The 22968-nt window shown below is 38.7% G+C and overlaps 4 protein-coding genes across 4 annotated transcripts; 2 read left to right on the top strand and 2 right to left on the bottom strand.

Annotated features, from left to right (window-relative positions):
- The first annotated feature begins 133 nt into the window (after nt 1–133).
- LOC137951564 (thioredoxin-like protein HCF164, chloroplastic) lies at nt 134–2940 on the top strand. The gene is made up of 5 exons (XM_068798305.1): nt 134–335; nt 589–807; nt 1509–1612; nt 2111–2446; nt 2588–2940. The coding sequence occupies exons 1-4, from the start codon at nt 159–161 to the stop codon at nt 2391–2393; spliced, it is 783 nt and encodes a 260-aa protein (XP_068654406.1). The 5' UTR covers nt 134–158; the 3' UTR covers nt 2394–2446; nt 2588–2940.
- An 804-nt stretch (nt 2941–3744) lies between these two features.
- On the bottom strand, nt 3745–6112 carry LOC137952205 (protein neprosin-like). Its single transcript, XM_068799281.1, has 7 exons — nt 5882–6112; nt 5601–5687; nt 5256–5486; nt 4962–5123; nt 4717–4770; nt 4465–4611; nt 3745–4294 (listed from the first exon to the last, which is right to left on the bottom strand). The coding sequence occupies exons 1-7, from the start codon at nt 6038–6040 to the stop codon at nt 3875–3877; spliced, it is 1260 nt and encodes a 419-aa protein (XP_068655382.1). The 5' UTR covers nt 6041–6112; the 3' UTR covers nt 3745–3874.
- Nucleotides 6113–6918: 806 nt separating this feature from the next.
- LOC137952331 (uncharacterized) lies at nt 6919–11216 on the bottom strand. The gene is made up of 5 exons (XM_068799469.1): nt 10999–11216; nt 10469–10556; nt 9743–10153; nt 7266–7606; nt 6919–7186 (listed from the first exon to the last, which is right to left on the bottom strand). The coding sequence occupies exons 1-5, from the start codon at nt 11059–11061 to the stop codon at nt 6968–6970; spliced, it is 1122 nt and encodes a 373-aa protein (XP_068655570.1). The 5' UTR covers nt 11062–11216; the 3' UTR covers nt 6919–6967.
- Nucleotides 11217–11588: 372 nt separating this feature from the next.
- LOC137951743 (allene oxide synthase 1, chloroplastic-like) lies at nt 11589–13657 on the top strand. The gene has a single exon (XM_068798625.1). The coding sequence runs from the start codon at nt 12040–12042 to the stop codon at nt 13561–13563; it is 1524 nt and encodes a 507-aa protein (XP_068654726.1). The 5' UTR covers nt 11589–12039; the 3' UTR covers nt 13564–13657.
- The last annotated feature ends 9311 nt before the right edge of the window (nt 13658–22968 follow it).

Genomic DNA, 22968 nt, shown 5'->3' with positions numbered 1-22968 from the left:
TGAATAAAGAATACATTTACTTTAATACCCCTACGAAATATATGGAGCGTAAACAGATTAAGTGGTAAATTTGAGATTTGATAATACTAGTTGATTATCCTGGCTATTTATTTTCGATGCCGAGGCGCAGCAGTGAACAAGAAAATAACTGAATCGCCATGGCTTCTGCTGTGGCTGCCAGCCCATTCGCTCTTCACAAGAAGTTCTCTTCTTGCGTGCAACAGCGTAGTTCTTCAACTTCTTGGAGACCTTCGTTCCCGTTTCAGGGACGACTTCGCGGCTTTCAAAAATTGTATTGTCAGACGAATCCGGATCCAATCGATTCTTCTAGGCAGGTTGGTTTCCCTGTTTTTGTTGCAATGGTTTATTATTTCTTAATTGTGTGATATTGGGCTTGTGAACGGCTGGGACTGGACTTGTTAGAGAGTTGCTTTTGGGCTTTCTTCTGGGATTATTTTTGTTGCTTGTTTCTTCTATTCAGGTTTCTGGTTTCTTAATTGAGGGTTCACTACTGGATGCCTCTTGTGGTTGTGTTAGTATTCAGAATTCTTGATTTCATCTAGCTTAATTTCCATCGTATTTTATTAGGAAGAGTTGCAGGTTGAACCCGGTACATCGACGGAAAATCACGGTCCTGTTACAGCTGCTAGCACAAATGTTGAAGTTGCTGCAATGCCAAATAAAAGCAGCAGTAGACGTATTGCAGTGGCCTCTACGGCTGCTGCGGTTGGCCTTTTCTTGTCAACAAGATTAGAATTTGGTGTTTCATTGGGAGATCTGACCGCTAATGCAGTGCCTTATGAACAGGTCAGTTGACTGGTGCAAACTTTGAAGTCTCTGTTATCTCTTGCTTCTTCTTTCCTTGCTTGTTGTGTGTGTCACTGTGAGAATGACGGTACGGATGGGAGGGAAAGTTGGATAGTTGCTAACTTAGCGTTCACTAAGGGGATTGAAAATTATATGTCTTTATCTTTATATGGTCAAGCTTGACTTATTTGTGTAGGAGTTGCTGTATACTGTCATGTAGTGAAATAGGCGTCTCTTATGTCTTATAGCTCTGTTGTTGTGGTGTATGCGGTTTGCTGTGTGCAATGAAAGGAACGGTTTATCAGAAAGAAAAAGAAAAAAAGTGTGGTGATATTTAAGAAAAATTTAATGCAGTGAAGGGTTTTAAGGGAATTTACAAACTTTTTCATCTGATGGGCTATCCTGTTGAACTTAGAAGTAAAGCCAGCTTCAATCATTGATCTACTTGTGCAATTTTTGTTATAGATGTAGCCTAAGTTGGTACTCTTTAGGGGAATTGTAATGAATTTTATGGTCACAAGGACCAAGAGGAGAAATCTGTAAGAAGTTTTGGATTAGTTCTTGAAATTGCTTTATTGTTCAAATATTTGACATGAATGATTTTTATCATTAATGCTACTGAAAACTCTGTACTTGTTTGGTTTAGCAAAAAAAATTATTATATATTTCATTTTTATTCCTTTTTTCAAAGCATATTGCAGGCTTTATCAAACGGGCTGCCCACTGTTGTGGAATTTTATGCAGATTGGTGTGAAGTTTGCCGAGAATTAACCCCAGACGTCTATCAAGTTGAAAAGCAATTCAAGTAATCCTTCCTGCTTCTGCATAGCTGCTCAAAATAGTTGTATATAATAAAATAACTCTACTAGTTACTTATAAGAGATACATCTCTGGCAGAAAAAGATTTTTGAAATGGTAGAGGAGTTATTAACTCATTTAGTCTCTGCTGTCCAATATCATGTTCACTTGCCACAGGACTAAAGCATTTAGTAGAGTAGTATCCAGCAGAGACTGATTTTGGGAATGGTACAAATAGAATATGATTTATACTGGCCATTTCTGGCTAGTATAGGCCACCAAAAAAAGTGCCAGCTTCTGATGGTGAAAAATCTAACCACGACTTAGTCCAAGCAATTCTGTCAATGAACATTTAGCAGTTGATTGACTGCCATGTTCTAGTTTTAATTGATCCAATTGATAGACTGCCATATTTTAATGTTAATTGATCCAGCAAAACTCTAGTTAGGACAACTTTGGTGGTTAATCATTTGATTTTTTTAAACTTGGTACCTTTTGTCTTCAGGGACCGTGTTAATTTTGTCATGTTGAATGTTGACAACACAAAATGGGAACAAGAACTTGACGAGTTTGGGGTGGAGGGTATCCCACATTTTGCTTTTCTAGACAAAGATGGAAATGAAGAAGGCAATGTGGTGGGCAGGCTTCCTAAGAAGTTTCTGCTCGAAAATGTGGTCGCCCTTGCTAATGGTGAACCTTCAATTCCTCATTCTCGCATTATAGGTCAATACTCTAATGCTGAAGCAAGAAAATTGCACCGGGTCGTTGATCCTAGAAGTCATGGTTAAAACATGTCATCCACTCATAGATGGTATCTCATATGGCCTAGGATATGCATGAGGTATCATCTCTCTCTCTCTCTCTCCTCTCTGCTATTTATTTATTTCTTTTATGATTTCATTTGGCTCATTGCGATTATTCATTTAAATCACATATCATGGCTGGCTTGTTATACTGAGTTCACACTTGTCTCTTCATGTAGGTTGATCCTCTCTTATGAAGTTCTTTTTGGATTACACTTGAATTCTTCCGGAGGAATAGCACCTTTTGTTCTGTATTTTACACATATGAACATAGCTTTCAGGTTTATAGTCATCTACTGAAGTTGTGCTTTTTAATAGTACTCTGTTTTTTTGTATAAATGTTCTTCTTTGTATACTGTTGGACCCTATTCTCTCTACTGGTGAGCTCCTAGTTTCTGTAAAGATTTTGTCTGGGCTCCTGAGAGCAGCCTGGTTGGAGCCAAAAGAATTCCAGTTCTTGTCTTTTGTTTCAGCTTCTTCTTCAAGAATGCACAACATAAGCAAGTCATATTAGTTTCTCCTGATTCAATAACTTATTATTGCCAGAATGGCCAGAAGACTTGACAAGTGACTACAAGAATGTTGAGTGTTTCCGTGGCAATAATGCTGCCTTTTAGTACCGTTTCTGCTCTCTAATCAATAGAATTGATAGCCAACTGGACGATTAAACATGGGAGAGGTCTTGAGAATGAATAGATTGTGCTCTTTAAGCAATAGAATTGATGGCCAACTGGATGATTAACATGGTAGAGTTCTTGAGAATGAATAAACTGCATCAAGAAAAGGATAAGAGCAGTGGGGCTACTTTTAGGAAATTTAAGTCATCACTGAAAAACGACAAACATTAGTCTATTGCTACTGTGATTTTATATCTAAGTCTGCTATCGGAAAGAGTTGACATATTGTTTTACTTTTAGAAATCCCCATTTAACACTTCAAATTGAGAATATGCAATTCTGGATGAAGTTCATAATAGTTTGAACTTGAGATAATTAGTGGTTAAGATCTTTTGACAGTACAGAAGGTTCAAGATTGCTAGAAACCATTGTGGTTATGGATGTTAACTTTTTTACTAAGGCCAAGAGGGTTAACTTCTATAATAGCTCTGAGTTTTATCTATTTTAGGACAAATATCCGTATACCCAGAAGCAGATTGCTTAAGGAAGTAATCGTTGTTGTAGCTTGTTGGTCAATAACTCCAAATCTCTTGAATGTTGAGCTGGATATTCGAATTCCATAGGAATCCAATTGGAAAACTAATCTTTAGTCTCTAAATTGTGATGGAACTCTCCCATTTTTTACTTAGGATTAGAGAATGTAGGTGAGTCATTAGTCATTGATCTCTTCAGCTAATTTTTATTGTATCTGTAAAAGAAGCTTTTTCAGCTAATTTTTCTCTTACATGTATAGGAATTTAACTCTAGTTATTGCAGATTGCCAGACACAAGTATTACAAACAACCCCTTCTAGCATTCTGGGGAATGCCCACCAGGCCCCCCGAAATAGAAATTTCTGCTCCACTTGGGATCGCGACTCTGTCCATGGTCCCAGACTCTATAGCATCCTTTATCCAAGTAATACTCTGTATCTGTGGGTGCGTCATCAAGTTCCTTCTTGCTGTTCAGGACTTTTATAGCCTTCATAAAGGATGAGACCTGCCATCCATACTTGGCATCCAAGCCGCTGCCCATTGGGGGATACTCCTTTGGTGACTGGCTCCTATGGACTATTGCCTTCTTCTTTCTAAAAGCATCAGGTCCTTGGGGATTGTAAACCTCACCTCCCCACTGAACCACATCTATTTTGTCATTCAAGTGATTGAAGAGCTTCTTGGGCCAAAAACCCACCGGCTCATTATTAAGAAGCAACCACCATACCTCTACGTCCTGCAGGTGAGATCTAATTTAGATCACAGGCACCATTTTGAGAGAATATATATATAGCAAAGAAATTCTCAGTAGTTCAAGAAGGATGTTTGTTTCTTTTAACAGTCACATTCATGTTTTCGCTTCTTAACTTTCCGGTTGATTGAGATGAGTGAGAGCTGCTGTCATACCTTGAATACATAAACTGAGATATGGAACTGAGCTCCATGGCGAACTGAAACAGGACGTATGGGCAAGCCCAAAGGGTACCTTTCGTTTACAGAAACAAAACCAGGGCAAAGTGTATTTATGCAGCCAGTGTTACGATGCCCATCTGCCTGAAAATTGGAGGAATAAGGAAAAAGACCCAGAATTAAGAAGAAGAAAAGGAAGAAAATGCTTGTTGTTAGATATTAGTAGAGGCGAGTTTCTTCAGCACTTACTGTCCAAAATGCAAATAGTCGAGTTTCACGGTCACCGAATATCTGTCCATTCACCTGTAAGTGAATGATTTCAGCTCAGAGATCACTAATATTCTCTACTCAACATAGATCAGAAATCTGGAGGAAATCCTACCAACTTGCGTATGGATATGATAAATCAAATGCAAAAATCATCTCATTTTCAAGAAAGACAGGCAGGGCAGAGTTACACCGAAAGGAAGAAGGAAATTCCTTTTGTTACTCACCATCCATCCAGCCTCTACAGTGTTGAGATCATCTTCAGGACCACCTATAAGCCACACCTGGGCACTGCTGTACTTTTCATCATATTGAACTTCAGGCTTCCACACATTGACGTCTGCTGCTGTACCATAAAACTCACCTCTTTTGGTTCTTATTACACCCCACTGAACGTTTCAAACGGAATTTCATTAGCTCTCAATGGGATAATCCGGTTAAATTCATATCTTCTTCTTCTTCTTCTTCTGCTATAAAAATAAAAATAAAAATGCCAAATAGAAAGAACAGAACAGGAATACATGATAAGAATGCCAAGGTTCTAAAATATTTGTCGAAGAAAAGTTCCGGTAATGCTTTTTGCCAAAGTTTGAGACAGAGCCAGCTCCCAGCAAATGCTGCATTTGAACCCTTCTGATGGGAACGGTGCCTTTTGGGCAGCCTCCACCTGGGAGTCCTATGTCAATCTCCATGGACATGTTGGATGAAGAAGTCATTGTTATTCTCCTCTTGGGGACGAAGCTGGGTCTCATCTGTGTCATCATTTACCATTGTCAAGTTTTCGATAGAACGTAAGAATGAAGAAGCACGCCTTAGAACGCTTAAAAATTGAATAAAAACATGAGAAATGTATTTAAGTAACAGACCTGAATAGTGTAATTCTTTAGCAAAGGATGATCAAAAGCTGGCTGTTTATATATGTCTACACAATCAAAAACATCTCCACTTTCTATCTGTTTCATGACTGAACCTCCATCAGTACATAAATCTCAAAGAACAAACTGTAACACAAATTAAATCCCTTGACACATTGATAATTCAATAGCTTCTATTTGAAAAAAGAAGAGAAAAAAATTGACGACCACAACAAAGCCACATTTGGGTTTGCTGCTGAGTGATAAAATCTTACTAGTGTTGGAAGTATCACCTTTATGCTCTTGAGAGCAGGTTTGTTGATAGATTTGAGATACTTTTTCATTCCAAGATACTCCTCAGTCGAGATACCACCAGCTTCGTTGAAGACAGCAAAAAATCCAAGTAAAGAGAGCAGTACATTCATCCAACCAGGCCTCGTTGCAGCAGCCATGAGTAACTGATAGGAAAGACCTCACAAGGCCCGAATGGAGATTAAAAAAAAAGGCCAGAATCCAGAACATTTCTTTGTTCTCTATAACTGAGAATGAGAAACTGACTACGCCGTTCGGCCGTTTTCCACTGTGGATGACTACCTGCTATTGTGGGAAATCTGAAACAAGATAAGGGGTAAAAAGTATAAGAAGCCACCCCACGAAGGATGAAATTTGATGGCATGGCCACTTCATTAACTCTTAACAAGACATCACGAGTACAGTTCTGTGGCAAAAGAAGAATGTGGTGATCTCTTTCGGTTTCAGAGTTTCAGTTAAAGCATTTTCTTGTGCGGTCCAGTGTAGATGATGGACCATTTAACAGTAAGCTTTTTTTGATTCTCAGTGGAGCGTAATAGAATAACCAAATTTAACCGAGATGCATGGCCCAGATTGTTTATTGCGATTTATTTGTCTTGTCCTTCTTTTCGATATTCATGAGAGACTGCGTATTTCTCAGTTGCCTCCCCTTTTAATCCTGGCGACCAAGACTATTCTGAATCGAAAATAAAAGATTAACAACAAGTTTTGCTTCTTCATGACTGTTTTACTGCCATTGGGATTACTTAAATTAATTTGGTTCAACTCCTATTTAGTGCTCTTACTACCGATTTTTATATCAATTTATGGCCCATTTTTAAATGGATATCAGTTTTTATAGCCAGAAATGAGGCTAGACACAACTGAATCGATGACCATCCATCTTCAGCTGCTTCTGCTATGAACTATCCAGTTATTCTTAGTCTTCTGTAACCAAATCAAGTTGGTTTAGTCTGACTGCATCTCCATCTATACACTGCTTCATGGATATTTAAACCCAAACTTGGATCACTATTATATTGCACATCTGAGTTTCAGAGCAACTATACAGTAAGAGGTGTACAAAATCAATACCTTTCAGCTACAGGCCTAGAAGGAATCAGCCTGAGAAGAAAAGTAACCAAAGACCACAAGCAAACAAGCCCAAGAACTTGGAAAACAGCTACCATGGAAACCAGAGCTTGGCTTCTTTCCAATAATGCTTGTGTCTTCGGCATCCTCTTCATCCCTAACAGTAATGTCACAATGAAATTTGCAGCTTTGCTCAGTTGGTAGAGTCTGTAAACCTGCCAAATTATTTAATTTGAACTGTTAGACACATTCTCGGAGTAACAAATTCTGAATTTGTTAAACTATGTGACATACCTCGAAAATTATTGGAACCAAGGGCCAGCACGAAGAATTACGCTTCTCAAGATTTGTTTCAATAAGATACTGAACACCACATCCTAACAGGAAGGGTGCTACGGAGACTGAGGCTGGTAAGCCAATCACCGGCCACACAACAAAAACAGCCAAAAGAGGAGCCATCACTTTTAACCCCATTGTGAGAAAATTAGAAAACGAGTACCCTTTAAGTCCTCTAATGAGGCTCCATCTCTTTGAACTGAATTCAAGGTATGGCTTCTGCACGTGATCAATGATATAGAGGAAAGTGGCTAATCCAATGTAAAATATCACCTCCGTAGACAACAAAATAATAGTTTCTGCAATATTTTGACAGTCACAATAGATCAAGTTCCACCCCAGAGTGAGAAACTAGCAATCATAAATAATGCATGAAGAAATTAAGAAAGGGTAAATGGAAGATATACAGTTCTTTTAGTACAACTGGGGTTTGTTGATTCCAATAAAGCCATTTAAATCCTTCAAACACAAGTTTCATATTAAGAGGACTTTTGCTACGTCCTACACCAAGTCTTGTGGGCACACACATAGATATAGACATCGGCTTATCCAGCATGAGGCCCATCACAATCTTATTAAACCATATGCCCTACAAGGCCCTAATGAACCTACTCAAACAGGTACAACAGCATACTCAATAAGGTACAGCAGCAGAAGTGAGAGCATTTTTTACAGGAGTCAAGCTATACCGACAGTAGTTCACAAGTCCACTGATAGTAGATGAAGATTCAGCACTTTAATCAACTGGCTTGTAAAGCATGCTCCTCCCCGCCTTGGAGGCTTTGGCACTATATGATGAAATTAATGAATATTGAAAAGCTCTACAGATTGTATGGCACGAGCTACAAATAGTTTAGCAGATAGGCTTGCAAATGATGGGGTTTCCCATCAATCGCTAGTGTTTGGGGAATCTATTCCCCTCCCTCTTGGGCTTGAGGCTTGCCTCTGCATCACTTTATATGCTTTTAATCATTAATCATTAATCATTAATGAAAGTCCATAAATTCAAGAAGAAAAAGATCCAATTCAGTTTGTCATAAAGCCTCTTCTTCATGTTGAACTATCCTTCCATCCATAAAATCTTTTCTTCGCGTTTTTCTTTGCTACTCCTGTTCTTTTGTAAGAAATATCACTTTCATATCCTCCTTTGCAATTCACCCTTTCCAGGAAAATCCAACTTGAAAACTTGAGGTCTGCTATTACTGGCTTCAATCTAGTTTCCTTCAGATAGCTAATGAAATACTGGAATAGCAATGAGTGTTATTTCTAGGAACACTGAAGGAGAACTAATAGCCAATCCGGTGATTGATGAGCTGCAACATGTATGCACTAAATGCCTGTCATAAATAACTAGTGAAAGCAACAAAACAGTACCCGGGCAGCCAGAGGAGAAGTTTCTCTCTCTCACTCTTTTGAAACAGAAGTATCTGTCTCTTTGAAAGCAATATAAAATATAAATTCAATTTTAATGCCTAAAGCATCTGTTTTCAGTTGAGCAAATTTGGCTACAGCATCAGTTTTCCTAGTTCAGTTGCAGACCTCATTGAATACTCGACTCCATTTCCAAAATCGGGCAAAGATCTTTGGAGTCTTGCCATAACTGCTGTCCTATGGCAACAATGGAAGGAACCAACACTTTGGACCCTCGATGGTTCGTAAAGCCAGCGGGATAGTCATTGGGAAGGTCATTCATTCTATACTCTCCTGTGCACATGCACTTGGGATCCCCAATCCTTTTCCCAGCTCTGCAATTTGAAGAAATTGGAATTTATCTGCACGCCGCTGTGAACAGAGAATTACCACCCTTACTCTGAAAAACAAGCTCAAAACTCAACTTCGATAGCAGCTCTCAAGACAACCCTGGTCTGTCAGGGGGGAGCTATCCAGGACCATAATGGTAGAACCAAGCTGGTATTCTCTGGACTGCGGGTCGCTGTGACTCAACCAAAGCAGAACTGCTGGCGTTATTGACTGAAATCAAACTACAAATTCTCAGCACTATGCAGACCTGGTGGTTGTAGAAGGCAACTCTCCCATAGTCATTAGTTGGCTTTAAAAGCTATCCCTCCCCCTTGGAGGCCAAGATATGTGTTTGATGAAATCGATGCAATTAGCTCTAAGCTTCAAGTTCTATTGTTGCATACCCCTGGAGAGGTAAATAGCATTTCCTATTCCTTTGCAAAAGAAGGTTATATCAAAGTTAAATCTCAATCCCAAATTAGAAACATTTCCAAATTAGATATTAATTAAAATTTCAGACAGATGCAAGTCTATTACAAATAGCTAGTGAAAGTCATGAAATATCCAGGTACCTGTGAACTTTCTGAATCATATAATAGAGAATCACAACTCAAGTATTGAAGCAAAAATAAACGTTACTAAAGCATCATCATGAGGTAGAAAACATTTGGGGAAGAAAGTGTGCAAACAGCTACCTGCGAGGATGGCATCCTTCAGAATTGCATCAACATTGTTGTTAAGGATAAACTGTGGGAGTACCAAAGAAGATATCAGAGCAATTGGGCCCAAAATCCACACTAATGAACCTGTATCATCCTTGAAAGGTGACGAAACTAATTTCCTTTCTTCTAGAAGCTCGTGAGTTAATCCACTGAAAGAAACAATGCCTGACTTGCCTCGGAAGGATTCCCTACTGAAAAAAGCCTTGCCACGAGCAGCTAGACTAGTATTAATCTTGTGAGAAGAGTCTATTGGTGTCTCTTTTAGTATTTCATCTTCGTTGGAAACAGATGCACCAGAGATACTTTCCATATTCGAATTGGGTAGATGGAAGACCACATTCCTTCTCTTGGGTGGATCAACAAACTGATGAATTGGCCGATTCCCTGCAAAATAAAGTATAATCAAGTTTCTCATTTATCAATGAAATATTGAAGTGGCAAGGTTGAGAAATCATAACAAAAAAATTGGGAAGTAAACAGACTGAGTCTACATAGTGATTTAGGATAACATCATCCCTCTACTTCAACCCAAAATTCTTTCCAAAAGGATAATATTATGAACCCAATCAAGTGACTTTTTTGGATTCATTTAGAGCTCCCAAACAGAAGGTTAAGCTCCTGAGGAGAATATACATGTAGGACCTTCACAAGGTGAACACACGTTGTGAGAAGACAAGATACAAGAGAAAAAATCCTTACATTTTACAGAGTGACCAGGTCCAGAACTTAGAATTTCTTTTGTGAAGCTCTGAGCTATTTTGCTCCAATAATAGCTGGTACTGCAAACCTATCATTTCATAACGCAATAAGGATTCATATTATGATATAAAAAAGGAAATGAAAAACAAAAAGTTCTTTCACTGAAATGTTTATACATTGAAAATGGTTGCAAAATTTCATATCCTCGTCCTATATAATTTTCTCCAATTCTTCATCTGCTTGAATGAATAGAAAAATAGGATATTTTGAAATAAACTCGACCCGGACTACCATTTTTCGTTTAACATCTTTATCTCCCCTGTTCTTACGTATTATTTTGTCCAGAAGAAATAATGACTGATAAAATAAAAGTATTTAACTAATGAATGATTTGTATTTCTTACAAATGTGAATTGTACTAGGGTTCCCATTTATTAACTTACTCATTTTCAACTTTGAAAGTAGAGTAACAGAGAACCTAAGCAGAGAAACTGGGTTGAAAGTAGAGAAGAGAAGCCAGAAACGCATACTCTGTTCTTCAAAGAGAAACTGGGTTGATGACTTATGCAGCAGGCCAATGACTGTAACTCCATCTTTCAACTCCGCCTAGAAAATGCCGCGCTATTACTAGCAGCTGCGGTTACGAGATTTTTCGACTTGTACCTCTTGCCACACCGAGCTTAGCCGCTACATTCCCTCTTCCAATTCGATGGCGAGAGTGGAGGAAAATTTTTACACGTAAGTCTAGATAGCCACTAAAAGCCCTAAACCCTACGTCGCAGTTGAGCTCATTCGACTACAATCTTCGAAACTCGTATATAGTATTTATACAAAGAGAAATATAAAAATAAAATAATAGTATTTATTATCATAGTTAATATTAAATATTAAATCATTAAAACCTCATTCTCATATATAGTGAGAAAAACTTAAAAGAATGATTTTTCCAAAAATAAAAAAATAAAAATAAAAATAAAATTTTCCACTAACTTATTAAGCTTAGACCCACCAAGGGATTTAAAATAATTCACTCAGCATACCACCCCACGTAGGAGTCTTCGTTAACATTAGCCTACAGACTTATGACAACAACCATTTGTGTTCAGATTTGAGCTTTATTCCCATGGTCGGACTCGGCATTGGGCGGTGATAAACAAGTTTGAGCCTACTTGTCTCCGTCTCCGCAGCGCTGAAATTCCTGCCCAACTCCGTACGACCAAAAATCCTCATTTCGAGTAAACCGAGTTCTTGATAGGACCAGGAAACCACCGTCCAGTCAGTCGAGTTGCCTCTGTTTTTCTACGGATTCGCCGGCGGTGACAGCCCATTTATACCACATGAGAGCCATGGTCGACTGCCTAATGATTCGACGTCATGGAGCACGTGACTGATTCGTCTCACCCGTCGCATCTCCGTTAACACATTGACTTAACTATAAATTTGCTTCCACCTGCTTCATCCTCCTCAAGCTCTCGTCTAGGTTCCCGCCGGAGAACATCAGAGGCGGCTGCCTGTTTCCCTCACCGGCGATCTTGACAATATTTCTCACCGGCCAAGATCGATCTTCAGAAATGGCTTCTTCTGCTCTTTTTACCTTCCCGAATTTGCAGTTCAACAGACCGTCCTCCAACCGTTCTGTTCTCCGCCCGACCTCCGCCGTTTCCGATAAATCATCTCCGTCGAGAACGGCGCTTCCAATGACAGAAATACCGGGAGACTACGGCTTGCCTTTCGTCGGTCCAGTGAAGGACCGGGTTGATTTCATATACAAGCAAGGCCGGGACGAGTTTTTCAAGTCCAGAATCCAGAAACACAACTCCACTGTCTTCAGGACCAATCTCCCGCCTGGACCCTTCATTTCTCCCGACCCCAGGGTCATCGCCCTCCTCGACGGGAAGAGCTTCCCCACGCTCTTCGATGTCTCCAAGGTTGAGAAGCGCGATCTTTTCGTTGGGACGTTCATGCCCTCCACGGATCTCACCGGGGGTTACAGAATTCTTTCTTACTTGGACCCCTCGGAGCCCCACCACGCGAAGCTTAAGGAACTTATTTTCTTCCTGCTTACTTACCGTCGTGATCATGTGATCCCCGAGTTTCAGTCCAGCTTCTCGTCTCTGTTTGAGAGTCTGGAGACGGGGCTCGCCGCGAAGGGCAAAGCAGAGTTTGGGGCGCTCAACGAGCAGGCATCGTTTAATTTCCTGGCGCGAGCCTTCTTCGGGGTGGACCCGGGGAAGACAAAGCTGGGCACGGGGGCGCCGGGGCTGATCGGAAAATGGGTACTGTTCCAGATAGGTCCGATCCTCACTCTGGGATTGCCCATGTTGTTGGAGGAACTTCTGCTCCACACTTTCCCACTCCCTCCGTTACTTGTCAAGTCCGACTACCAGAAGCTCTACGATTTCTTCTACCAGGTGTCCACTCCGGTGCTGGAAGAAGCAGAGAAGCTAGGTATCAGCAGAGACGAGGCCTGCCACAACCTCATCTTCGCAATTTGCTTCAATTCCTTCGGCGGGATGAAGATCTTCTTCCCCACACTGATGAAATCCATCGGCCGCGCCGGATCAAAGCTCCACCTCCAGCTAGCGGAGGAAATTCGCTCCGCCATCGAATCCAACGGCGGAAAGGTAACCATGCGGGCGATGGAGCAGATGCCTCTGACGAAGTCCGTCGTCTACGAAGCCTTCCGGCTAGATCCACCGGTGCCATTCCAGTACGGCAAGGCCAAGGAGGACCTGATCATCGAGAGCCACGACACGGCGTTCAGGGTCAAGCAGGGCGAGATGCTGTTCGGCTTCCAGCCATTGGCGACGAGGGACCCCAGGATCTTCGACCGCGGGGAGGAGTTCGTGGCGAACAGGTTCGTGGGGGAGGAAGGGGAGAAGCTGTTGAAGCACGTCCTCTGGTCGAACGGACCGGAGACGGAGAGCCCGACGCTGGCAAACAAGCAGTGCGCCGGAAAGGACTTCGTGATGCTGGTGGCGCGGCTGTTTGTGGTGGAGCTCTTCCGCCGTTACGACTCGTTTGGGATCGAGGTTGGGCGGTCGTCCCTGGGGGTCGCCATCACCGTGACGTCCCTGAAGCGAGCGAGCTTCTGAGGGGGGGGACCCATGTGAAAATTTAAACTTAGTAGGGGTATCTGAAGAAAATTCCGTCTTGATCTGATGAATAGTAAAGATGGGGTAGGGCCCACTTATTGTGGATTCTGCGATCACAATCACGTGCAGCGAGCACACGAACGTGTTATAGTAGTATAGTATCACATCTTCTTTAGGTAAAATTACAATACAGAGAGCGAGGGACTGCATTATGTAAATTCTCACATTGAGGGGTTATTCTTGAAAAGAAAAAAAGTTTTTACACGTGAGAGTTTACAGATCAATTATAATACGAAGAGCCATCGGGATAAACGTTTTTTTTTTTTTAAAAGGTGCTTTTGAAGGGACTATTTATAGTTTAGTGTTGGGAGTTTTTTTCAATTACACGACATTAAAGTACATTTCACTTAAGCGGGTAAAATATGCCAAAAAGTTGTTAGTAAGAATATAAATGTATTTCACTTTCTCTTGCCCTCTGAATTCACTTTCCCTCTTTTGAATACATCTTGCTCGGGCTGTCAGGAAAGAAGGCTCTGTCGAACGAGAGTGACTTCTCTCCTCTCTTTGCAACCTCTTTTGCTCCTCTCTTGCTTGCGACCTTCAGCAATTTTAATCGCCCCCTCTTCAACCTGTCCCCAACGTTTGACTCTTTTCTTCTCGCCGTCCCCTATACCGACGACTTCTCTCCCCTCTCTGCAACCTCGGTTATTTGTTCCACTCGCTGTAACCTCTGTTAGCGAGGAAGATGAGCTACAGTAACTCTTTTTAAATAATAATAATTATTAATTTTTTCTTTTAAATAACCATTGTTATTATTTATGTTCTGTTTTATTTTTTTATAATCTCGTTTTTCTGTTTTTTATTTTATATTCACAATTTGGACTTTTTCATTATGCAATACTTAGTATTTAATTACTTCCCAAATTTATTTTTTAATTATAAAATATAATTAAAAGTAATATTTTATTTTTATTTTCGTTCGTTTCTTTTAAAATAATTTTAACTTTGTTTAATGTTTGGGTCAAGTGGAGTTTCTAAACACTCAACCTAACCTTGAGCCATATTTTTAAGAACTCAACTTTACCCCAAACCCTTAACCTTAAACCCCTACTTCTAATTTGACAAAAAAAAAAAGGCTAAAAAAAAAAAACTAGATCCACCCAGTTTTCCCACCCTAATTTGACAAATATTTTGTGTGTTGTATTTTTGTATATACAATTATAATATTTTTATATTAAATAAGTGATTGAGTTATATTTTTATTATTTTTATTTTTATTATTACGATGTTTGTGTAGTACGCTATGTAGTACGATGTTTGTATAATTATTTCATATTTAGATATTATAAAATTAAAATTTTAATAATATAAAAAATATTTATTTAATTAATATATTTAATTAATATATTTAATATACTTTATTTATTAACTAATATAAATTTAATTTTCTGAAAGTTAGATATATCAAAATATTTTATTTAATAAATAATTTATCTGCACTTTACACCACACTTTCCATTGTACACACTAACACAAACAAGTACTTTACACTGCAATTTCTATTGTGCACATTAACACAAACAAATACTTTACATTCCCTCTCACTTTCCCCATGAACTTATATTGTGCCCTAACCCCCCTAAAATTACTCGTATAATCGGATTGCTTTAGTAAATTATCTTCCTTTTTGTTTTAACTTAAAAAAACTATGCATATATGAAGAAGACTCACCCCTTCATTGTTGTGTACAAGGTGTTGGATTTGATGTCTAATAATAATATAAACATCATAGAAAATAGATATTAAATCCTCTATAATTCCATTATCATGAAAATCATACATATATCATAAAATTGAAATAAGAAGAATAAAGAGAGCGTACCTTTCATCTTGAAGAATATAAATAGAACTTGAAGTGTACAAGATAACTTTTATAATTCGTTTACAAGTGATAAGCTCGCTCCCGTTCAGCCAGACTGGGTGTGCAAAATAGCCTTAGCCTCACTTGTAAGACCATGGAGGAATTTATAGATTTTCAAAGGGTGTGACACTAATGACTATTCATAAGGACACATCCTCCTAGAAGAGATACATCATCTCAGGAGAGATACATCTCCTCAAGAGAGACACATCTCCTTATTCCCAAGGGATGTGTCCACTAAGTCAATGCACCCATTTAATCTACCTCTACAGGGGGATGTGCTGACCATTATTCCCTGTACTGAACATCCAATGACAAAACATCTAGAAGTGGGCCCCATACCATATGAATCATGGTAATTTTATTTTATAAACAATATATTTGAAACCATAATTATCTCGAGTACTTTCTCATATCCAATTTCTCTCTTGATAATTTTTTTAAAAAAATATTTTAAAATATTTAAACTTGGATCAACTGAACTGGTCACTTTTTTCAAATAGATAACAGCATCCAATTTGATAACCTTATTTAAAATTTTAAAAATAATCAAACGAGGAAGAAGCCGACAAACTTTTGGGTTTAGAGCACGAGGACGGTCTCTCGTTGTCCTCTGAAGCAAGATACATTCCGGTCAATTTGGTGGGTGGCCATCTTTTCCGAAACCAGTCTTTTGACGCAATAACACTGGAATCCAGGAAATGGAAAAATATGGGTAATAGGTTTGCGCCTTTCACCTGTTTGAGTAAATGTTTCTGTGAGTTTGCTAATAAAGGAGGAGTGGGAGAGGGGGGGGGGGGGGAACACAAAAATCGACCTTGAGGCCCATCACCGCCGGCCAAATAAGGCTCGGTCGCTTCCTTCCGGGCGCGTGAAATGCAAGAAAGACGTGAAAGATGGATTCGGTATCGTCGGTGGCCACAAACTGCACGAGTTACTGGGTATGTTTCTGCTTTTGAGGTACCTTGCATCGGGCTTGGATTCTAGCTGACGGGAGAAAGATGCTCAAATGATCTCTCCCAGGAGCTATAAGGTCAAAAGCTGAAAAGGGGAAAAGCTGGAAGCCAGATTAGACAAGGAAGTGCGGTCGGCCATTTGTGTCTCAAATTTATTTCTTTGGTGAAGTTCGGATGTAATAGGAAACACATGTAAGCAAGCTAAGGCCTCCAAAAATATTTCATACTATAAACGTTGGAAAGATATTTATAGTAAAAATACGTTTTCATAGACCATTAGTGTCATATGATTTTTTGAAACATTTTTTTAGTTGAAATTTTTCCATTTGATAATTAATTCTGTAATATTTTTAGCACAAGATAATTTTTCATATCAATTTTGTATTTGATATTTTATTTTATTAAATAATTATCTGATAAGTATGATAATGTATGAGATTGATTATTTATTTATATTTATTTCATTAGAAAAAGCCACTAACAGGTCCATTTAATTTGCCTTATAAATTTCTAAAACTTTTCGTGTCATTTCCTAGTAAGGGACTAATAGGATTTTATTTGAAGGTTTCGAGGAAATATGTATCTCATGAAAAATATTTCTAACTTTGATGGGATATAAGAGCATTGACGGGGCCATTTCTCTCCCTATTGAATCTCAATCAACCTGACCATTGCATGTCACTCACTAAATAATGAATAGGTAATGGTAAACAATGGTACCGATTGTACTAAAATGAATCATTTGTTGTATTGACTACCATCTTAACATGTCCAATTCGTTGCTAAATCTTAGGATTCTATTAATGAAGCTTTACAAGACCTTTAGGTAGGAGAAAGAAAAAGGGAAGAAAGTAGTTGATGGTATGAGTTGAAGGAAAGAGGAGAGAAAAGAAGAGGAGGAAGGAGATAAGCTTGTGTGGAAGAATGGAGTGAAGGAGATCTAGGGTTTTGAATGAAAGCCCTAATTCCTCCTCTTGATTTACATAAGCTTGTCAAAGTAAATAATGACATAACTACCCCTCCTTACAAGTGTTGTAAACTAAAGACTAAACTTAAGATAAATTACAATAATACCATTCTCCCACTTATGTTTCAACACTCCCTTCCAAGTTAGTGCAAAAACATCATAAACAATCAACTTGGAATATGTAATACTAAGTGGTTTTGTTGCAATGACTTTTGTGATAATATCAACAACCTAACTTTCAAAAGAAACGTATTCAAGACATATAGTGCTAGCTAGTATTTTTTCTTTGACAAAGTCACAATCAATCGCAATATGTTTTGTCTTTTCATAGAAAACTGGATTGGATGTAAAATGTATGGCTGTTTAATTATCACAATGGAGTTTCATTGGATTGTTTTTGCAAATCCGAGTTCTAAAAGGAAGAACTTGATCCATTGCATTTCACTTACTATATATGTCATGGTTCTATATTCTACTTTTGCATTGGATCGAACAATTACATTTTGCTTATTGTTCCTCCAGGTTACTAGGTTATAGAAGGCTTCTCCATGAGATTTATTCAAATACCGGTGGATTCTCTTCAAGGTTTGCAAGTGGGAACTTTGAGGTTTATGCATGTATTGGCTAGCAACACTTACAAAAAAAGAAAAGTAAGGTCTAGTTACAGTAAAATATATCAATTTTCTTACCAACCTTTATTACCTTTTCACATTTACATCTTCTCCTGAGTCAACACATAATTTTACATTAGTATCCATAGGAATGTTTGTAGGCAAACACCCCAATATTCATCTTTGAGTAAATTAGACACATTTTCTTTGTGATAAGACTATCATACTTGGACTATAGTACTTCGATTCCAATAAAGCATAGACTGTTACCCAAATTACTTCCACTCTTGCTTGTACTGTAACTTTTTGGCCCTCATTTTGTGTCTTTCAGGACATTCTAACCCGGAAGATTCTTGGTTATGGTGTTAGACGGGGCAAACTCTACTATTTGGAGTTGACAGAGACCGGGGGATCGAAAATCAATCAGACAAATCAAGCGAGCAGTGAAGATAATGCTCAAACAACTGTATGGTTATGACACCGATGATTAGGCCACATTTCCTTTGGCTATCTTATGAAATTGCAACCTCAACTTTTTTTAGGTTTGACTGATGTGCATTTTCATTGTGACACATGTGAATTGGCTAAGAGCCACCGTATTGCTTATTTACCGAGTTTGAATAAAAGTTTCGAACCTTTTGAGGTTATTCATTCTGATGTTTGGGGTCCAGCCAAGGTTCCCTCTATTTCTAGAGCTCGTTACTTTGTGATATTTATTGATGAATGCACTAGAATGACTTGGGTATCTCTGCTTATACAAAAGAGTGATGTGTGTCTAGCATTTCAGAAATTCCATATAATGATACATACTCAATACCAAAAGCAGATTCGTGTTTTGCAATCTGACAATGGTACTGAGTATGTTAAGCTTCTCTCGAAATTTTTTTGACCACTCATGGAATTCGTCATCAGACTTCTTGCACCTATACTCCCCAATAGAATGGATTGGCAGAAAGAAAGAATAGACAACTTTTGGAAGTAGTGTATGCCTCTCTCTTTGGAATGAACATGCCTCAATTTTATTGGGGCGAAACTATCACATCTGTTGCCTACCTCATCAATCGAACACCTTCTAGAGTACTTGATTTTCAAACTCCTCTACGCAAGCTGCAATCCCTGATTTCAATTCCCCATCTTCCAAATCTTGAACCCCGAATTTTTGGGTGTATCGCTTATGTTCATATCCCAAAGATCTTGCGAAATAAACTTGATCCATGTGCTAAGCGATGTGTATTTTTTGGCTACTCTGAATTTCAAAAAAGATATCGGTGTTATGATCCACACACGAACAAACTCCATGTGACTCTAGATGTCTCCTTCAATGAATCAATACCTTATTATTCAGGGGGAGAGTTCAAATGAAGAGAATGTTCCACATGAAACTAAAGAAGGTACTGAGTTTATTGAGTTAGAAGCGGTGAATGAATTTTTCAAGTGTCATGATGTGCAACAAGACTGTGATTCAGTAATTTCACCTGAAGAACCCCCAGAGTTGCCCCCGTCTGTACCAACAACTGAAGAATCAACCCGGAATGTTCCTCCTCAGGTAAATACGAATCCTGTGTTTGATGAGTCTAATGAAACAATGTCTTCCTACAGAAAACATAACCCCTAGATATCCACAAAGATTGAATAGGGGAGTTCCAAAAAACCAGTATGAACCTGATCTTGAAGTCAAGACCAAATACTCAATCAATAACTATGTGTCCTCCCATAGGTTGACTAAATCGTATGCATTTACTGTTGATCAATTATCCAGGGTTTCTATTTCTAGTAACGTGCAAGATGCATTAACTGATCCAAAATGGAAAAAAACGATGAACGAAGAGATGGAGGCTCTACAAAAAAATGCCACTTGGGAACTTGTTCCCCAACCTAAAGGAGGAAAAACAATTGGATGTCGATGGGTGTTCACATTGAAACTCAAACCGGATGGAAGCATTGAGAGATATAAAGCTCGGCTAGTTGCAAAGGGATATATGCAAAGGTATGGGATAGACTATCAGGATACTTTTACACCAGTAGCTAAGATCAATACAATTCGTATTCTTATATCTATAGCAACAAATCGAGACTGGCCTTTGCAACAATTTGATGTTATAAATGCCTTCCTCAATGGAGACTTAGAAGAAGAAATCTACATGGAACTACCACCAGGTGTAAAAAGTGGTTCTTTGTCTCAAGGTGAAGTTTGTAAATTGAAGAAGTCATTGTATGGGATGAAACAATCACCTAGAGCGTGGCTTGGGAGATTCTCGGCTACAATGAAGGAGTTTGGTTATAAACAAAGTATAAAACACAAAGAAGGAAAGGTAACAGCATTAATTGTATATGTTGATGATATGGTCATGACAGGAGATGACCCAGGTGAAATGCAAGTTTTACAGGAGTATTTAGCTACTAAATTCGAAATGAAGGATCTTGGACAACTTAAATATTTTTTGGGAATTGAAGTTGCAAGATCGAAACAGGGAGTCTTCCTTTCACAGCGAAAATATGTGTTGGATCTTCTAGCCGAAACCAGAATGCTTGACAGTAAACCAATAGAGACGCCCATAGAAATGCATCATAAACTCGGAATTCTTCCAGATCAAATTCCAGCAGACAAAGGGCGTTATCAGCGATTAGTTGGAAGATTAATCTACCTATCACACACAAGGCCCGATGTAGCATATGCAGTAAGCGTTGTGAGTCAGTTCATGCATGCACCAAGTGAAGGACATATGGAAGCAGTCTATCGGATCTTGAGATACTTAAAGAGTGCTCCAGGAAAAGATTTGTTATTCTCAAAAAATGGTATCTCTAGTATTGAAGGGTATACAAATTCTGATTGGGCAGGTGATCAGACATCCAGAAGATCCACGTCGGGTTACTTTACTTTTGTGGAAGGGAATCTGGTCACTTGGAAAAACAAAAAACAGAAGGTAGTATCACGATCACGTGCTGAAGCTGAATTTTGAGGCATGGCTCATGGTGTATGCGAGTTGTTATGGATAAAGAATATACTGAGAGATTTAGGGATTGAATACTCCAAACCGATGAATCTCCACTGTGATAACAAGGCAACCATAGCCATTGCACAGAACCCGGTTCAACATGATCGCACTAAACATGTTGAAGTTGATCGTTATTTCATCAAGGAGAACCTCGATGCAAAAATTATACAATTCCCTTTCATTCAATCTGAGAGTCAGCTGGCTGATATGCTCACGAAGGCAGTATCAGGGAAGGCGTTTCATGGTATAATTGACAAGTTGGGCATGACCGCTAAATTGATTAACGTGATTGTAGGAAACGGATTGTTTCCTTGATCTTGTAATTTATTCCTTGATTTTAGGATCTAAATTAATCCTAAAATCAGTATGTAATGTATTATAGATTACCTCCTAAACGGAGAAGAATACATCGTCGAAAAATCATTCTTTGAATCTCTCTTATTATTTTTCGGTTCTCTCTGTTTTACAAAGTCCCAAGTCCTTTTTCTTGAACTCTCTATGTAACCCGTCTTTCACTTGTTTGAAGTCTTCTGAATTATTTCCTATAAGAATGATATCATCTACATACATATCTAGAAGAATAGGTATGTCTTACAAATACCGAGTGATCCATCACACACCTTTTTAAAACCAAACTGAAGCATCACTTTGCTAAATTTATCAAACCATGCCCTCGGTGATTGTTTCAACCCATACAACGACTTCTACAATTTGGATACCAATTTCTCTTCAACCACAAATCTCGGTGGTTGATCCATATAAACCTCCTCTTGGATTATCCATTAAGGAATGCATTTTTCACATCAAGTTCGGTATCTTATTAACCAGGAGAGATCTTGAGTTTGTTAGTTGAGAAAGAAATTTTTTGAATTGACTAGTTGATTTGGAATAAGAGCCAATCTTTACATAGTTGTTTGGACATCCAAACTATTTGTCGGTGGGACGGACAAGATCTGAATAGGCTTGGTTTCACATGGGATTTGTGAACGATGAATAGTATATATATGAAAAAATAAAGAGAAAAAAGAAAAATAGATACAGCCGATATACATGGTTCATTGGGGTCGGTGGAGCGACAACAGCTTTGGAAATAGAATCTCATCACGTATTTTTGTAATGGTAGATTGCTTAAACCTAAGAAATTGTATATGTGGATAGTATGAATAAAGACAATCTGCATGGGTTTTGCGATCAGACGGATGAGTTCCCTATTCCCCGTTAACACCTTGTCACGCAAAAGATATGGAAAACTACTCAAAAGCCACTCAATTTATATTATCCATGGCCAGAACGGCCATCTTTCATTCAGCAATCAGCATGACAAACACCGAATCCACTTCTCTTATCCATGAAACGATTCAACACCGATTGCTCTCTCTTTCATGTCTACTCCTCGGTCTCTTTCTTCTAATAGTAGGTAACCAAACGATATTCCTAACATTACTGCTCTTAACTCATCTTCTTCCCTGCAAACAACCATGCATTTGTACTTACATATTGCCTAATTACTCCTCCTTCTTGCAGGCGGGGCGATCTTGAGAGGCGAAGGAAGCAAAATATCAGCTCTCAGAGGAAGTAAATTGCATATAATTCCGTGCTTTATTCAAAACTGTGATGGTGGGATGGTTAATGATGTCAAACATCGTCACTGCTGGTGCTGCCTTCCTACCAGTAAATGCTACCATAAAAGGAACGTTTGCCATGCCAATTGTTCGCCTTCCTTTTCATGATCGTCATTTCTCTTGGAATGTAATCGTGATTTGTCATCGTCCTCTCTTTGGATGGTATTCATTCCATTTTAACTAGGCTCTTGTTAATGTGCTTCATGAGTACTTGAACTAAGTAATCTATGGATTATAAAACAGCCATTTGATATTTGGTTATTCTAGCATGAGAGGAAGAGAGAGGAAGAAGAGTAAATTATTGCTAGAGAAAAGCCCTTGGATCAGAGATT

This window comes from Aristolochia californica, unplaced genomic scaffold (assembly GCF_029961685.1).
Source record: "Aristolochia californica isolate CCGP_79_NKW_82.1479 unplaced genomic scaffold, dmAriCali1.0.hap1 SCAF_15, whole genome shotgun sequence".
Lineage (NCBI taxonomy): Eukaryota > Viridiplantae > Streptophyta > Magnoliopsida > Piperales > Aristolochiaceae > Aristolochia > Aristolochia californica.
This window is presented reverse-complemented; position numbering and strand designations above follow the sequence as displayed.

Excerpts from the sequence above, each read along its gene's own strand:
- LOC137952331 (XM_068799469.1), bottom strand. The coding sequence starts at position 11,061 with ATGGAGTTACAGTCATTGGCCTGCTGCATAAGTCATCAACCCAGTTTC. Across the intron at positions 10,154-10,468 it reads ACCTGGTCACTCTGTAAAAT|GGAATCGGCCAATTCATCAG; the intron begins GTAAGGATTTTT and ends TTTATTTTGCAG. Across the intron at positions 7,187-7,265 it reads TGGTTCCAATAATTTTCGAG|GTTTACAGACTCTACCAACT; the intron begins GTATGTCACATA and ends ATAATTTGGCAG.
- LOC137951743 (XM_068798625.1), top strand. The coding sequence starts at position 12,040 with ATGGCTTCTTCTGCTCTTTTTACCTTCCCGAATTTGCAGTTCAACAGA.
- LOC137952205 (XM_068799281.1), bottom strand. The coding sequence starts at position 6,040 with ATGGCTGCTGCAACGAGGCCTGGTTGGATGAATGTACTGCTCTCTTTA. Across the intron at positions 5,487-5,600 it reads TAAAGAATTACACTATTCAG|ATGAGACCCAGCTTCGTCCC; the intron begins GTCTGTTACTTA and ends ATGATGACACAG. Across the intron at positions 4,295-4,464 it reads TCTCAGTTTATGTATTCAAG|GACGTAGAGGTATGGTGGTT; the intron begins GTATGACAGCAG and ends TCTCACCTGCAG.
- LOC137951564 (XM_068798305.1), top strand. The coding sequence starts at position 159 with ATGGCTTCTGCTGTGGCTGCCAGCCCATTCGCTCTTCACAAGAAGTTC. Across the intron at positions 336-588 it reads CAATCGATTCTTCTAGGCAG|GAAGAGTTGCAGGTTGAACC; the intron begins GTTGGTTTCCCT and ends GTATTTTATTAG. Across the intron at positions 1,613-2,110 it reads CAAGTTGAAAAGCAATTCAA|GGACCGTGTTAATTTTGTCA; the intron begins GTAATCCTTCCT and ends TTTTGTCTTCAG.